Source organism: Electrophorus electricus, chromosome 12, assembly GCF_013358815.1.
Source record: "Electrophorus electricus isolate fEleEle1 chromosome 12, fEleEle1.pri, whole genome shotgun sequence".
In the NCBI taxonomy this organism is placed as follows: Eukaryota; Metazoa; Chordata; class Actinopteri; order Gymnotiformes; family Gymnotidae; genus Electrophorus; species Electrophorus electricus.
In genome coordinates, this window is record NC_049546.1 from 6,868,894 (window position 1) to 6,880,762 (window position 11,869).

At 49.9% G+C, this 11,869-nt stretch overlaps 1 protein-coding gene across 2 annotated transcripts; it reads right to left on the reverse strand.

The window, feature by feature from the left end:
• Positions 1–521: 521 nt before the first annotated feature.
• arhgef37 (Rho guanine nucleotide exchange factor (GEF) 37) lies at positions 522–11,229 on the reverse strand. 2 transcript variants are annotated; one of them, XM_027003571.2, is made up of 14 exons: positions 10,824–11,229; positions 9,797–9,879; positions 8,691–9,094; positions 8,238–8,367; positions 7,460–7,607; positions 6,958–7,157; positions 6,668–6,798; positions 6,256–6,360; positions 5,903–6,016; positions 5,436–5,753; positions 5,084–5,212; positions 3,631–3,826; positions 2,887–3,053; positions 522–1,653 (listed from the first exon to the last, which is right to left on the reverse strand). In XM_027003571.2, the coding sequence occupies exons 3-14, from the start codon at positions 8,994–8,996 to the stop codon at positions 1,444–1,446; spliced, it is 2,154 nt and encodes a 717-aa protein (XP_026859372.2). In that variant the 5' UTR covers positions 8,997–9,094; positions 9,797–9,879; positions 10,824–11,229; the 3' UTR covers positions 522–1,443. The 2 variants fall into 2 exon arrangements, with proteins under 2 accessions (XP_026859372.2, XP_035388310.1); XM_035532417.1 differs by having other exon boundaries at positions 8,691–9,441.
• Between the last annotated feature and the right edge of the window lie 640 nt (positions 11,230–11,869).

Genomic DNA, 11,869 nt, shown 5'->3' on the forward strand with positions numbered 1-11,869 from the left:
TATCCTCAACACCGACATCATTGTACAGCTTTAGCAGATAAAATACATAAAAATAAAAAAAGAACAAATTTAAGAGCATAGACTGGGAGGAAAGCAGAAAGCAACACGGCGATCTGTTGCCTGGGAGGAAGGTCGATACTAGCTGAGGTGATCCTCGCAGACACACGCCTCTCTGGGCACCTTCGGGCATATTTGGTCAGCCCCACACAGGGCGGACACCTGCCTGTGGTCAGTGGGGCAGGCTGCGCTTTCACCCGCTGATGCCAGTGGGACCGGTGGTCTGAGGACGGTGCTGTGCTGCCCCTAGTGGAGAGCCACTGTAACGGCAGCCAGACCATCTGACCATGCAGCAGGGACACTGCAGCAAAACAAGTGCCCTTTCCAACGAAAATTTCCACTAAAATGATTTAAAAAAAAAATAGCTTGGAAGCGGTAGTGAGATTTTTAGTACTGCAAAAAAAAAAAAAAAAAAAAAAAAAAAAGTTTTGAAAGAGTGAGATACCACAACCGCAGCCTGTCCATCACGCTGTACAGCTTTCATTGTGGACTCTGGTAGTTACACTGGGCCAAATCACTCATTTGATGCAGCAGTAAACAAATTTAAAACAAATATTTACAAAGGTCTCAAACGGTGTACATTTCTGAATGTAGCCAAGTAGAAACAAAAGCGCAGTTACAGGTCTCTTACCACAGTGTCTCACACGAAAAAACTAATTCATCTAATACAATCTTTTTACAGTGTGCATATAAGAGCAAAACTTTAGTTCCAGTAATTCCAGTAGCAGTAGTTCCAGTTATGTTAATACCAGCTCATCCATTGTTACATAATGAGCTCGTCCAGTGTGAAGTAGAAAGTAAATACCAAGGCAGGGCAGGTATCCAGCGCACGTTCTCCTGCAGAAAAGCTAGGACTCGCAGGGCCCCCAGGGCACAGAGACGACTCGCAGGGCCCCCAGGGCACAGAGACGACTCGCAGGGCCCCCAGGGCACAGAGACGACTCGCAGGGCCCCCAGGGCACAGAGACGACTCGCAGGGCCCCCAGGGCACAGAGACGACTCGCAGGGCCCCCAGGGCACAGAGACGACTCACTTCTGCAGCAGAGCAGATCCAGAATCCCTGTGTATCCAGCGAGGAGACGCAATGCCTAGCGGAGCCCGAGGGGAACAGGAGCCACCTGGATGAAAGCCGCTCCCCTGCTCCGGTCCGGCTGGAGGGCTGGAACGTCCTCTCCACCGCAGAGAGGTGAACATCTTCAGTCCACACAAGCAGCAGAAGATTTGGTTCCCACCCCCGCAAGTGTGGAGAGCCCTTCTCTAAGAGTATTCGTAGTGGCCTCTGTGTGTGTCTGTGTGTCTGTGTTCAGAGTGCAGCCAACCAGAGCGCCTCCGCAAGAACAGCAGCAGCAACGTGGCTCCGGTGGGGGCAGCCAGGAGCAGCGGGAGCTAGCAGTAAGGGAAGCTGGGTAAACCCGCCGCGGGGGGCTGCATGGTGAGGTAGTTGGAAGGCACGTAGCCCCGTTGGCCCCGCACCTCCGCCAAACACCACTCGCGACTGCCCCGTTTGTCGTGGGGTTCCACCACCCGCACAGGCTCACCCGCACGCAGAGAGAGCTCATGACTGCTCCTCGCCGTGAAGTCATATCTGGCAAACACCTGCAGACAGAAAGAGTGGGTGAGACAGTGAGAGAGAATGCGAGAGAGAGAGAGAGAGAGAGAAAGAGAGAGAGAGAGAGAAAGAGAGAGAGAGCGAGAGAGAAAGAGAGAGCGAGAGAGAGAGAGAGAGAAAGAGAAAGGATGAAGACAGGTCAGATTAGTCATTACAACAGACACCACTGTGAAATTTTAACGTGTAGAAGACTTCGCCAAGGCTTCAGAGTGCCACACACAGCCTTGTTCATGAGGACATAGAAAGCTCAGGTGGATCTTTTAGTGAGATGAACAGATGCTGGACGAAACGACACCCAAGTGTGCTTTACCCCTTATTAAGCTTACTGGCTGTATCCTGGTTTATCAATAAATAGATTAATAACCCTTACTGAACATGTCAAACAAAGAGCCTTCCACTGCGGCCCAGTCATAATCCATACCAGGTGTAATTATGTTTTGAACTGAGATGCCTCGACTTGGAAAAAAAATCAAAGAGCTTCAATCATGCAAGATTCTCCAATCACTAGGACCAAGTATTCCCCCATGTGGCCAGTACTGGTACTGTTTACTCAAAACACAAATACAAAACACAAATGATTCTAAGAAAAGCTTTAAAAAAAGGTAGCCAAGGGTTTGCTGCCAAATGATGAATCCCCTATCTAAACTCGCAAAGGTGAAGGATACAATGCATCTGTGAAATTGGATGTCACCTGGCTGTCTCTTCCAGATTGGAATAAGGAGCATTCGGAACTACAGCGACGATTAATGACCCTCAAAGCCTGCGCCGAAAAATCTATCACGCGTTTACGATTGCGGGGGCTATACATCTCTCGTGCTCAGCCACGTGACCATGGAGCAGCTCTCCTCAGACCCGCGCCTCCTCTCTGGTAATCAGGCAAAATAGCTCGTCGCCGTCTGACAGCCAAAGCACACAAATGAATAATTCAGCGCGAATCCGTAAGAGCGGAGAATTTCACCCTAATGTGGCTGACGAGGCTGCGATGCTCATTTCCGTGTTCGTGGCCATACTGTTCTTGCCGGCTGCTGCTACTACACGTTTCCTGTAAAGCGCGTCGTGCATGTGTGTGTGTGTGTGTGCGCGTGGTGGCTGATCTTCAGGCGGAGTGACTTTGCCAGTGCACACTCCTGCTTTCCGTCTCCCTGACGCGCGAATCGGGGCGTAAACGCTGGAGGTCTTTGCCGCTCGGGCTCAGCTGACCTCCAGGACCTGCCGCTCACCTGGAAGCAGGTCGGGGCCGTGGCGGTGGAGTACTGAGCCCCGGGCGTGTACGAGTGCCGCCGTCCGGGCGCGCTGGGTGTGGCGCCGGGCCTGGGAGAGGGCAGAGGGCCCGCGGTCACCTGGTGGTAGCTGGTCAGCTTGTTGGCTGGGACGTAGCCCCTGGGACCTGCAGAGGGAGCCATAGGCTGGCGTAAGTCAAAGACATTCAGGCCAGTGCAGTGATGTGGTGTGACCAGCAGGTGGCTCTGCAGACACGATAAAGGCTTTAAAATACTCGTTAGTGCTGAATTTCATTTACATTTATGGCATTGCGCTGACACTTCTATCCAAATGACTTACAGATATGTTTGAATACAACGAGCAACTGAGGGTTAAGGGCCTTGCTCAGGGGTCCGACACTAGCAATTTGGCAGTGGTGCACCTTGAACTGACAATCTTCTGATTACTAGTTGAGTACCTTAACCACTGAACTCCCACTTTCCCCAATATGCTCTTTAAACTAAAGGACTACTGATGTCACATGACAACAAAGCTTTATAACTATAAGCTAGAAACACTTGGAGGTCAAACACAGTTACTTTCCAAACACCTTCACCACCACCCCCTCCAAATAAATGAATTAAATGTGAAGGTTAGAGGAACAGAGCAAGCAGTACCCTGTGCTAAATATTTTAGATGAAAATGTTTTGAATCAAACTGATGCATGAGGGTTGTTGAGACAGCAGGGACGATCAGGCGTGTACCTCCAGCGTCCACCAGCCAGCGGCGCCGGTCTCCGCGCGTGTCCATCTGGCTCAGCACGGCCACCAGCTCGCCCTTGTTCAGGCTGAGGTCCAGGTCGCGCGTCGCCACCACCGGCCGGGTCAGCTGGTAGATCTTCTCCTGCCCGTGCCGGCCGACCAGAGCCTTGAGGCGCTTTTCAGCCTCTGCGCCGGGGGCCTGGGGGAAGCGGACGCGCAGAATGAGCCCGTCGAAATAACGACCGTACGGCAACCATCCAAAAGCGCTGCCAGTAAGGGAATCGCAGTCGCGATGTGACGTTTATGAGCAATGGCGGCAGTGTCACAGCTAGTTAGTCTTTCAAAATAAAATACGTCCCTGAATAATATGCAGATAATAAAATCACAATGCACTGCTGTGTTTCTCAGCTAGAAGTTCCAGATCCTAAGTCACTGTGAATGCCATGTGCCTAGTGACTATGGTGTAATTACTGCCTAAGTCTTTCGACGTGGGGCAACCTCTGGACACAGGCTTCCACGCAGCCAAAATTACAGTAGGCTATAACGAGATATCACTGGAAATTACATCATGACTCATGCAGTAAGACAGTTGGATTGTTGTTCATTTGCTACTGCTGCGAGAGCCTGCCTGGGCACTAAATGGGAGAATGTCTCTAAATAAATATCCACCACTCTCCCCCCTTCCCCCAAATTACCCACCCCCAACTATGAAGTCAAAAGCTGTCTGACATTCCCCCAGATGAAACCGGGCTGCATTTGCAGGGCATCAGCCATGAGTGGCCCTCCTCTGATCGGCCCAGGCCTGCTTCAGAAGACATCAGCACGAATACGTTTGGGGGCGCAGCGGACAGAAGGCTTGCATTACGACCTGCGGGGACCTCCAGCCAACAGGCTCGGAGAGAGACTCATCTGTCAGGATCTGCCCTTTCGACATTCCCGTCCGCTGAAGTAACGGAGCTGCCCCCGTCACTGCGGGCGGTGAAGTAATGGCAATTTTTGAAAAAAAGTGAGAGGCTCGCAATAATGAATGATGACAACCGCGTCGAAGACACTCATTTCGGCCAAGCAAAACACGAGGATTAGACCTACGTAACTGGACAAATGGACTTTGTCAACGTGGTCCTGGTGTAGCGCCAGATGCTATGGTTTTCCCTTTGTGTGTTTAAAGCAACAGCACAAACGGAAGACGGCCGTTTGCTCCTAGCTGCTCTAGAGCTTGCGCGTCTGAAAATGTTCGGGCGGGAGGGGAACGGGCCGAATGGGTGGACACGTCCGAGACACACGACCCTTGTGTGGGCTGACGGAAGGTGAATGGCTCTACTGAGCTCAGTTTCCTACATCCATTCCACAGCGGCTCACGAGTTCCTCGACAGCTCGAGTGAGGAAGGGATGTTTCCCCGGGCTGTGGGTCTCCGCCCAGGAGCAGACAATGGCGAGGCCCTATGTTGGCACGGACCTGCACAATGGGGGCATTGAGCTCCTCACGGACGCTCCGACACAGCGCTTGCAGCTCAGTGGCACCCTGCAGAAGCGAGCCCTCCACCCACTCCCGGAACGCCCCGTCTTCCAGATGGATGTGCGGGAGCTGCGAAGAGACAGGGAGAAGTGCGTCAACAACACACTGCGTCAGCGAATACCTGGTGATGCAAGTCACAGGTCCTAAAGGAGTGTAGGAAAAGGCCTGGATGCCAGCTCATTTGCAGCAGACTGGCACAGGGTGCAGAACAAAGGACCGCTTGTTCTATTGAAAACAGATATGAGACTCGCTCGGCGCCTGGCCACAACCCCTCCACACAAACACCCCCCACCTGATGGGTAAAGCTGGTGATGAGCTGCTCCATGTCGGCGGCCAGGTCCCTCTGCAGGAGGCTGAAGGCGCCCAGCGCCGCCCACAGCAGCTGCGCGGCCTCGCCGTTGAAGCGCGGTAGCTCAGCGAGCAGCAGCGCGTTGATGGTGGTGTAGGCATCAGCTGCCGCCTTCTCCTTGAAGCTCAGTTCGCCCTTCTCCTCCAGCAGCTCAAAGTCCAGCAGCTTGTGGTGGCGCTTGCGGATCAGGTTGCGCGGGCCGGCCGTCAGCTCACGCAGGGCGCACACCGGCTTGAAGACCAGAGCCTTTAGCCTGGCCTCCTGCGGCACAGGAGCGAGGCACAAACACGAACACTATCGATCGCACGATACTGACGCGCGTCCAGGAAAAGCAAAAGCGAAACTCTTGAGAATGTTGTGAGAGGAGCAGGGCTCTTTGCTTAAGCACTTTGGATAACCTGAACACTCACGTATGCGGGATAGATCCACTGCCTGAGCGCCACAGTGATCTCCTTGGAGAACAGAGCGGCCTTCTCGCCTTCCTGTTCCAGGTCGGCCTCCTCCGGCCTGCAGCTGAGGAACCTCTGCAACAAAACACCAGAGCTCACGGCCTAGACCGCGGGACGCATGCTGTGCAGGCTCACAGATGTGACCCAAGCGGCGGTCCCCTCCGCCCCCCGCCCGGGGTGAGCCCCGTCTGGCTTCCCCTTTAATCCCCCCAGCTGAAACAGCAGTGGAAACTCACCAAACTAAAACAATAACAAACGGATACGTTGGTTTATTTCAATTTCAAGATGTGGAAAATGTAACGGGGAGGGCTCACCTGCAGGTGACCGAGGTAGGCCTCCATGTTGTCATGCAGCTCCACGACGCCCTTCTCCAGAACAAAGAAGAAGCCAGCCAGGGCGTTAAACTCTTCATCTATGTGCTGCAAGGGAGGAAGGAAAGAGAGAGAGAGAGAGAGAGAGAAAGAAAAAGTGGAAAAAGCATTTTTGTCCTAAAGATATGTAAACAAACTGTTTAACTCGGAATAGAGTTTTCACCAAACTGATTTACAGCGAGGTTTTTCATGCACAGTCTTTTCACAAAACACTGGCACCAACACACTGATGCGACCAACATGGGTAAAGTGTTAAACACAGTGATCATATACCTATGACTAGACAGCAGTTTAATGATTAACCCATTACAGGGTGCTTTTTAGTGGTGGAGAGCTTTAGTAAACAGTGCCCCACCTTTGGTACCATTCCAGTCTCCTGCTTAATGTACTGGCTCAGCCGAGCTGTCTTCTTGGCTATGCTGTGACTACTCAGACGGTTGATCTTGTCCCTGATGGTCAGGTTTTCTGTCTTCTTATACTTATCAGCTGTGAAAACGTGGGGCAAGAAATAAAGAAACTCAAAAGCTTAAAATTTTAAGAAAACAAAAAGAACCACGTTTGAATGAATTTCCTTTTTGGTGAACCCTTCCTACATAATTATTAAAACATTTTTTTTTAAGTTGTTTTTGGTCTCCATGTCCTCACCCACTTCCCGGAAACGTTTGTATTCGTTGATGGTGCAGTTGATCCGGACGGCGGTGTGGGCGCTGTGCTCCAGCATGGCGTAAGCTGGGTGCTGGGCGTCCGTGTGCTTCTGGATGGTTTGCAGCAGCAGCGGGTAGCGGGTGATTCGCTGCACGGGCATCACCAGGAAGAATGTCAGCGTGGAGGCGTTCACCTCGGGCCTGAGAGAGAGAAAGAGAGAGAGAGAGCGGGTATACAGGAATGCTCGGAATGGGATGCTTCTGTCATGTGTACATGTACAGCCGATATGTTCTTATACCACACACAGACTTTCCTGCTACACAGGTTTCTAGTCATTTGCGCTCATAACCTGTCGAGCATGCTGTCATTCATTCCAACACAGTGCAGACATGTGAGGTTGCTAAAGGCAACAAGCGTTCAGCCGTAGCAGATACTCAGCAGCATTTCAAGCTGATAAAACAAACACACTGTGGCACTGAAACCCTGAGATGTGAGAACTTACACGGAGGCCTTGATCATTTTCACCATCGCCTTCCACTGGGACTCATTCTGTTTGTAGCCGTTCTCTATGGCTGTGACGTTACTGTAGTTGGCCAGGTACTCCTTGTATGCGGTCTCTATGTCTTGTGATAAACTCAAGAAAGATCCACCTGAGAAATAAGACCATCTTCATTGCTGGGATAAATCAGATTACTGGGCATCACCAAACTAATGGTTTAAAATCTGGACATCCCCTTCTACTGGGAACCTATAAAATAAACCTGACAATCTACATCTATTTCTGTAACACAGTCAACAGCATAACAGGCATGAAATGACTTTGCTCCAAAAATATTCTATATAATGATCTTGTCAAGCAGGGATCCATGGAGGACAAAAATAACTTGTTTTAACCTCCACACAGAGTTAAGACCATGATCTATGCAAGTGTACACGGATGTTTACTTATTCCTTTCTGTAACATCAAGCTCACTAAGCGACTGGTGAACATCTGTGTTCTGTAGCAGGACAGTCATCCCATTACACACGCAGTTCTTGTGAGTGTTTAAGAGCTAGTTTCAGTAGCTTTCCGACAGCTGGGACATGATGGCTGAGAATGTGTCATAGATCAGAATGCACTTGCAAGAATTTAAACCTGAAATTCTTGTCTGCACTATAATATTTTAAACAAAAAATTCCAGGCATTATGAAACTCGGGACTGTGTATGGCACCCGGACAGAAGATAACAGACACCAGAGGAAGGGCAACGCGCCGTTCCAAATCTGCCAGTCATGCTCACAAAGCATTTCCAGATACTGATGATTGCTGGGCCCCATCTGAGCCTGGTCCAGGAGGCTGAGGAACCTGGCCGACACGTTCATTACTTTGTCTATGTGCAGGAACATACCATCCAGATTGGCGGGGGGGGGCTGTGTGGAAAAAGACGGTTTTCTGAGTTAGTTCCAATGACCTTTCCTGCCTTGACCTTACTCATTTACAGCCATAATAAACAAGCTAACCAAGCGCCTAATTCAGTAATGACTGGAATAATACACAGCAAAGACTATATTCTATTCAGTCAGAATAATCATCTGAAATGACCCGAGTACCATCACTCGAGACAAGAAATCTCAATAACTACGTTCATACAAAATATCTGGTTGCGCTGAAGGAACTGTGTGTGTTGATGGACATCTTCCAACCGCACCACACGTAGAAAACGTCAGCCTACAAAAACAAAGGCAAAGCAAACCTGTAATTTTTGGAGGTTGCCACGAATATCAACCGTGCAAACACGCAGGTTTCTCAGGTAGTTCCTCTCCGTGTCCACCAGCTCCTGGGTGGCCATGAGCTGCCTCTGAGCCGCACCCTCTCTGGCCGCAGCCTGCTCAGCTGCAGCAGTCCTCTTCTTCTCTTCCTCATCCTCCTCTGGCGCACCCTCGGAAGGTCCTTCCACGTCTTCTGCCAACCCCCCAGTCGGTCTCACGCCCCCTCCGAGTTCCTCTGGCTTTCTCAGCATCCTCAGACTTCCTGCTGGAGACCCGTTGGCTCTCTCCATGCCGGGGCTAAGGGGGATGACGGAGGACGAAGGCTGTTGAAGTAAGCGCACCTCCACCACGAGCTCCCCCGACACGGACCAAGAGCTGCAGCTAGCGGCTTCAGAACAACAGGATGGGAAGGATGGGAGTGATCAGCAAACACAAGCCACACCGAGTCAGGACACTCAATTCAAAACTAGAATTTAGAAATTCAGATTAGAAATTAGCATTAGAAACTCCCCAAGTTGGAAGAATGTTTTATTAGAGGTTCCTGCTGCCACGGCAACAGTTAGGAAGCTGCTTTTCAAGAGGGTGACCGGCTTTGAAGGACTTGGGCCAGTCAGCGGTGTTGTGTCTTCTGGGGCGGAACACCGTGCGCTCATGGAGGAGGGTCTTCCCAGTCTCAAGATGCTACATGTTAGTCGCTGACCAAGACTCCGTGTAGTGCAGGCTACACTTCTAAAGCTATTTGATATTCGTTTAAAAAAAAAAAAAAAAAAAAAAAAGAACAAACCGAGATCAAACTATTTGAATTGAGTGCGCGGCGAGTCTTGCGTCTCAGTCTCGGCGTTTTCACACTGATGCTGCTCCTCAGCTGTGTCAAATGTTTACAGGAACACTTAAGCTCAAACATACGCTTCAACCAGGTGAGGGATTCGGTGCATCTCACATGCACATAGAGAGAAAAAGCACCAACTTCGCGCGCTTCCCAGAGGGCCACAGGCTCTCTTTGAGCCTCGTTTTCAGTGGCGCACTGCAGCGCACACAGGCCCGGCCGTCTAGCCTAGTCATAAAATCAGTAGTTAAAGTGACTCTTTACCTTCAGAGGCAGAGATGAATTAGAGCTGGATGTCGTGGCGCAGGGAAATCTGGGAAGAGCGGTGCACTACGACAGTGTAAAGCCTGGAACGTACACGCAAACACAAACACACAAACAAACATGCACTCAGTAGGTCTGTAACTTTCTCCACTGAGTCAGACTGCGGAGCCTCGTGCGGCATATGGGTGTGTGGCTGCCGGGGGATGGTGGGTCAGCAGAGCACTGTGTTGGGTGAAGGAGGGGCTGCTAGCTGCTAGCTGCAAGCCACGGGGTAAGGCCAATGAGCGCGCGCGCGCGCGCACACACACACACACACACACACACACACACACACACACACACACACACCGCTGAATAGGCTGATTGACTGCAGCAGCCCATGCAAAGGAAGTGATGACTAAAGAGGAAGCAGCCCACTTGCTGGGATCTAAGCGCGCGCGCCTACAACCAATCAAAAATGCAAAGCCCAAATGTCACATTTACTATATTCACATAGTCTAGTGCGAAAAGTAAATAAAACGAAGCCAACGGAACTGTTTAGCTGTGGCCAAAACGTAATGCCAAGGCCAAATCACGCTCGGCATTACTCAGCGAAAACCACACACGCTCGCTTCACCACTCACAGCGATATGAAATAATTCACGTAATTTCAAGAACTAACAGGAAGCAAACCTCGCCGTCCGTTCATGACAAAGGTTATGAACCTACATATTGAATGTACGTTACTATAAGTGACACCGCTTAAAACATGGTTAACCTAGAACTCATTCTTTCGTCTTAGCTGTTTCATTCACAAACCCTCAGTCGGAAAGTTATTTTAAGTACATTAATACAGCCCCATGCCATTAAAAATGTGGCGCTTCAAAGGTAACATCCAGTCGAGACCTACAGGTGTCAGAGCCTTGAGAGGAGATGTTTTAGAAGTAGTCTAATTATATAGGACGCAAGAAAACTATTTCCTAAACAACACAGAATAGAGCAAAACGTGAGGCCGGCTACTGTTTCATCTCCCCTCGCCTGCGCTTACCTAAACACTGCGTAAAAACGGTGGCCGGAGATCATTTCGGTCCCGGGTACGTTCAGAGTCACTCAGAAAACCGCGCGTTGTTGCTCGAGTGCCTGACGGATCCTGGCTGTTCAGTAGCCTTTCAACGAGCTAAAAACCGGATCGAAACAGTGACAAAGGTTGGAACGACTGAAGGAGGCATCGCGGATTCGTCATAGCGATCCACTTTCGCGTCCACGTTGTCCGTGACATTCGCGTCACGCATTCCGCGGACGGCCGAAGAACGCGAGGAGCGCTTCGTCACGTTCAGCGTTACGCAGCGCAGCATCCTTAAAGCTGCAAGTTCGAATGATGCGTTGCACGCTGTAGGACTCACGGACGTTTGGCTTTGGTTTTTTGTTTGGTGCAAAAACATTAAAATAACCCACCCGAGGGACGATTTAGGCACAAAATCTGAGGGTTTTAAAAGGCTTCCTGGAGATGGATCTGTCCTACGCATATGTCACAAAACATTAGATTGCTGAGAAACAGAGACACCGTGTGGTTATTTTTTATCTGACACACAAAGACTTTTCGTCATCAATATAAATTTAATAGTAGTAGTATTAGAACTTGCCACAGCAGTATTTCTGATTTCTGTAAAGTGTACTAAAGCGTCCTAATGTAACTATAAGCAATTTACTTCCATTTACATTAACATTTTCGACATTTAGTAGACGCTCTTATCCAGAGTGACTAACAAAAGTGCCTTGTCATCTACTGATAGAATGTATTCATGGCAGAAGGTACAGGAATCAATGCTGATACTTAAAAGAAATGCACACTGAGCATATGTACTGTATTAAACAGCAATAAGTGTGATACCAAACAATAAGTGCTAGAAGTGTTCAGATAATCTACTACTATTGATTTTCCATAGGTGCAGGACTAGTCATTTAAATACTCCACAAATAAATGAGTCTTCAGTCTGTGTGTGAAGACTGCAAAGAACTCTGCTTTTTGGACAGCCGGTGGAAGTTATTTCCACCATCTGGGAGCCAGGACAGCGAACTGATGCCTGTCTTCCA

What these genes read in the sequence shown, in the direction of transcription:
- arhgef37 (XM_027003571.2), bottom strand. Translation starts at nt 8,996, where the DNA reads ATGGAGAGAGCCAACGGGTCTCCAGCAGGAAGTCTGAGGATGCTGAGA. An exon ending in CAAACGTTTCCGGGAAGTGG is followed by an intron (nt 6,799 to 6,957) that starts GTGAGGACATGG and finishes ACGTTTTCACAG; the next exon opens with CTGATAAGTATAAGAAGACA. An exon ending in AGACTGGAATGGTACCAAAG is followed by an intron (nt 6,361 to 6,667) that starts GTGGGGCACTGT and finishes CCTCCCTTGCAG; the next exon opens with CACATAGATGAAGAGTTTAA.